Below are 3,581 nucleotides of genomic sequence, written 5' to 3'. Positions count from 1 at the left end.
TCAACGTCAACCAAGGAGGCACTGGATGTGGACGACAGGAAACAGGGCAGGTACACCTTCCCCCTGTCCACATCCACGAGTCAACGCGCTTCCTGTCCTCTGTGGATCCACAAGCACGGAGGATTAACAGTAACCTGTACTTACATTACACCCTAACTCTCAGACCTGCCATTACACCTAACTACAGCCTGACAATTACACCTAAACTACAGGACCTGACAAATTACACCCGTAATCACAGACCTGCCATTACACCCTAACTACAGACCTGCCAATTACACCCTAACCTACAGACCTGCCATTACACCCTAACTACAGACCTGCCATTACAACCCTAACTACAGACCTGCCATTACACCCTAACTACAGACCTGCCATTACACCTAACTACAGACCTGCCGTTACACCCTAACTACAGACCTGCCATTACCACCCTAACTACAGACCTGCCATTACACCCTAACTACAGACCTGCCATTACACCCTAACTACAGACCTGCCATTACACCCTAACTACAGACCTGCCATTACACCCTAACTACAGACCTGCCATTACACCCTAACTACAGACCTGCCATTACACCCTAACTACAGACCTGCCATTACACCCTAACTACAGACCTGCCATTACACCCTAACTACAGACCTGCCATTACATATATTTAGATTTACATATATATAGATTATTACTGTGTTTTATTAAATAGATTATTACTGTTTTATTAAATAGATTATTACTGTGTTTTTATTATCTATATTATTACTGTGTTTTATTAAATAGATTATTATTGTGTGTTTATTATCTATATTACTAAAGAGCTGCATTTATTTCAATGTATTATTTTACACCTACTGTATTCATGTGCAGGTGACAAATAAACATGAAAAATGTAAACGTTCCTCAGGACATTATTGCAGTAGAGTCAACTGTGATTACATTAGTGTGTGACGTGTTTGTTGAGTCGGCACGGCCAGGTGTAAACGGACCCGTACGGATTAAAACCATGTTGAAACTGTAGGTGTGGCGGTGGAGCCCTCCCTTCAGAGGTTGATTTAGGACTAACAACATGGACCCCAACCCATAATCCTCCAGCAGACACACCTGTAGAGGACTGTATTAAAAGCCCAGGACTGACCGGACAGAATCACACATCAAGCCTCTCCAAAGCATCTCCAGGAACAAGAAGCCATCCAGAGTATCTCCACTGTCAGATCCAAGGAGCCATCCAGAGTCTCTCCTCTCCACACACTGAAGATGGAGCAAAGCCTCTCTCTCACCCTGCTACTGCTGCTGCTGCTGGACCTCTCTCAGGCCAACCCTCTGATGGAGGATGGAAGTGGACCAGAGATTCTAACAGACAACCCTGAGGCTGTAGACATCACTGAGAGAATTCTGACCACCAATAACGGCTCCAGTCAGTTTCTGTTGGAGGGAGACATGGTGGCACCGACAACCAGAAACGCCATGATTTGCTTTAGGTACAACCAACACACACTTAAAAACTATATTGTGCGAGTTCTACTTTTAAAACAATTTGCAACAGCTTTTTATGTATTTCCAACATGACATGTTTTTATGTATAATATACTTCACTTTTAGTGTTTCAGAAAGTTGACTAAAACTAATACAAAAATATACTTTTCTTCCTTCAAAACATGTATACAACATTGTGTAGAAGTAGTATGAAGTCAAAGAATGTGGAATTACCCACAATCCTCTAAAAACAGAGACACGTTGCAAGTTGTTGCTGGAACTTAGAATTAGTAAATTGAGGGAAAATTAAACTCAGTTTCCCTTGTAGTTGTTTTTACATGCATCTTATGTTGATATATATATATATATATATATATATATATATATATATTTATTTATTTTAATTTCAGGTTGGTTAAACAACTGAAGTAGATTAAAGGACCAATAATATTGAAGTAAAGATAACAAATATATTTTTTATGTCAAATTAATTGTATTTTCAGATATAATTGACTAACCAGCTGAATGTTATTTTACAGTGCAGGGTGTTTCTGGGAAAAAGGCTCCAACGGATTGGTTGAAGTGCCCTACACAGTGAGCAGTAGCTTCAGTTCCTCAGACCAGCAGAGCATTGAGAACGCCCTCCGGGCCTTCCCTTCCAAGACCTGCATTCGCTTCGTGCCTCGGCAGAATGAGGTTGACTTCATCAGCTATGAGCCCAGAGACGGGTGCTGGTCCTCTCTTGGGAGAGTGGGAGGCCAACAGACTGTCTCTCTCCAAATGGACGGCTGCGTTTACTTCGGCGTCATTCAGCACGAGACTCTCCACGCTCTGGGCTTCCAGCACGAACAAACCAGGAGTGACCGTGACCAGTATGTCGAGATCAACTGGAGTAACATCGACTCTAACAACGCCTACAACTTTGATAGATCAAACACCAACAACCTGAACACTCCCTATGACTACAGCTCTGTCATGCACTATGGAAAAACAGCCTTCTCTATCAACGGGATGGACACCATCACCCCCATCCCCGACCCCGACGTGTCCATCGGCCAGAGACAGGGGATGTCCACCACTGACATCCTGAGGATCAACAGACTCTACAGCTGCTGAGGGGAAGACGGCAAGTCACAGGAGAAAAGTCTGGGAAAGACCAGATGAAAGAAGTCTAGTCAGACATATATAATGTGATCTTATTGATTTAAAATCATTGTTTAGTTGTAACTTTTTAAAAAAGATTATTCCTGTAAGTGGTGTAGTTCTCAAATTATTTTAATCATGTGACTTAGTTAATTATCTATAATAAACAAGATTGAAAGCAGATGCTATTGTGTAATTCTTGTGTTTTCTAGTGTGTGTGTGTGTGTGTGTGTGTGTGTGTGTGTGTGTGTGTGGTGTGTGTGTGTGTGTGTGTGTGTGTGTGTGTGTGTGTGTGTGTGTGTGTGTGTGTGTGTGTGTGTAAGTGGGAGAGAGAGAGAGAGAGAGAGAGAGAGAGAGAGAGAGAGAGAGAGAGTTAACAGACTTGGCACAAGCCCTCCATGTCTGTCCTGATCCAAGACATTCTTCCTCCAGTCAGCACTAGAGTTACATCACTTCTGTCAGAACTACAATGACATAATTTCTCTCACCTAAACACAACAAGACACTAGGAATACACACAAATAGAATTACAAGAATAGAGGGCTGGGAAGGAGAAAAAAAAACCAAATAATTATTTTAGGAAGAAAAGAATCAATGAGGCTTACATGAGAAAATAAAAATGACAATGCACCTATTGAGATGTGGATGTTGTTAAGTAAATCAGGTGTTAAAATTAGGTGAAAAGGAGACTGAAACAGGACTTTGAAGAGCGTCAACTCCTGGTTGGACGCAGCTCAGAAGGCTGGAGTCCATCTGGCAACACAGAGACCTGCCTGGTGAATACAACCAGGAGTGGAGGACACAACTGTATCCTCTATTTGTTTTGTTTATATAGGCAGAAGTAATGAAATATACAGTATTCATATGGGGTAATAGAGTAGTAGGGTGTTCACAGGGGGTAGAGTAGTAGGGTATTCACAGGGGGTAGAGTAGTAGGGTATTCACAGGGGGTAGAGTAGTAGGG

The 3,581-nt window shown here is 42.1% G+C and overlaps 1 protein-coding gene across 1 annotated transcript; it reads left to right on the top strand.

Moving 5' to 3' along the window:
* The first annotated feature begins 1,152 nt into the window (after nucleotides 1-1,152).
* LOC115203561 (high choriolytic enzyme 1) lies at nucleotides 1,153-2,709 on the top strand. Its single transcript, XM_029768342.1, has 2 exons — nucleotides 1,153-1,479; nucleotides 2,014-2,709. The coding sequence occupies exons 1-2, from the start codon at nucleotides 1,256-1,258 to the stop codon at nucleotides 2,588-2,590; spliced, it is 801 nt and encodes a 266-aa protein (XP_029624202.1). The 5' UTR covers nucleotides 1,153-1,255; the 3' UTR covers nucleotides 2,591-2,709.
* The last annotated feature ends 872 nt before the right edge of the window (nucleotides 2,710-3,581 follow it).

Source organism: Salmo trutta, chromosome 12, assembly GCF_901001165.1.
Source record: "Salmo trutta chromosome 12, fSalTru1.1, whole genome shotgun sequence".
NCBI lineage: Eukaryota > Metazoa > Chordata > Actinopteri > Salmoniformes > Salmonidae > Salmo > Salmo trutta.
The sequence above is the reverse complement of the archived record's forward strand: the minus strand, read 5'-3'. Positions and strand labels throughout refer to the sequence as shown.

Coding starts and splice junctions, on each gene's coding strand:
- LOC115203561 (XM_029768342.1), top strand. CDS start 1,256: ATGGAGCAAAGCCTCTCTCTCACCCTGCTACTGCTGCTGCTGCTGGAC. Junction 1,480..2,013: donor AACGCCATGATTTGCTTTAG/GTACAACCAACA, acceptor GTTATTTTACAG/TGCAGGGTGTTTCTGGGAAA.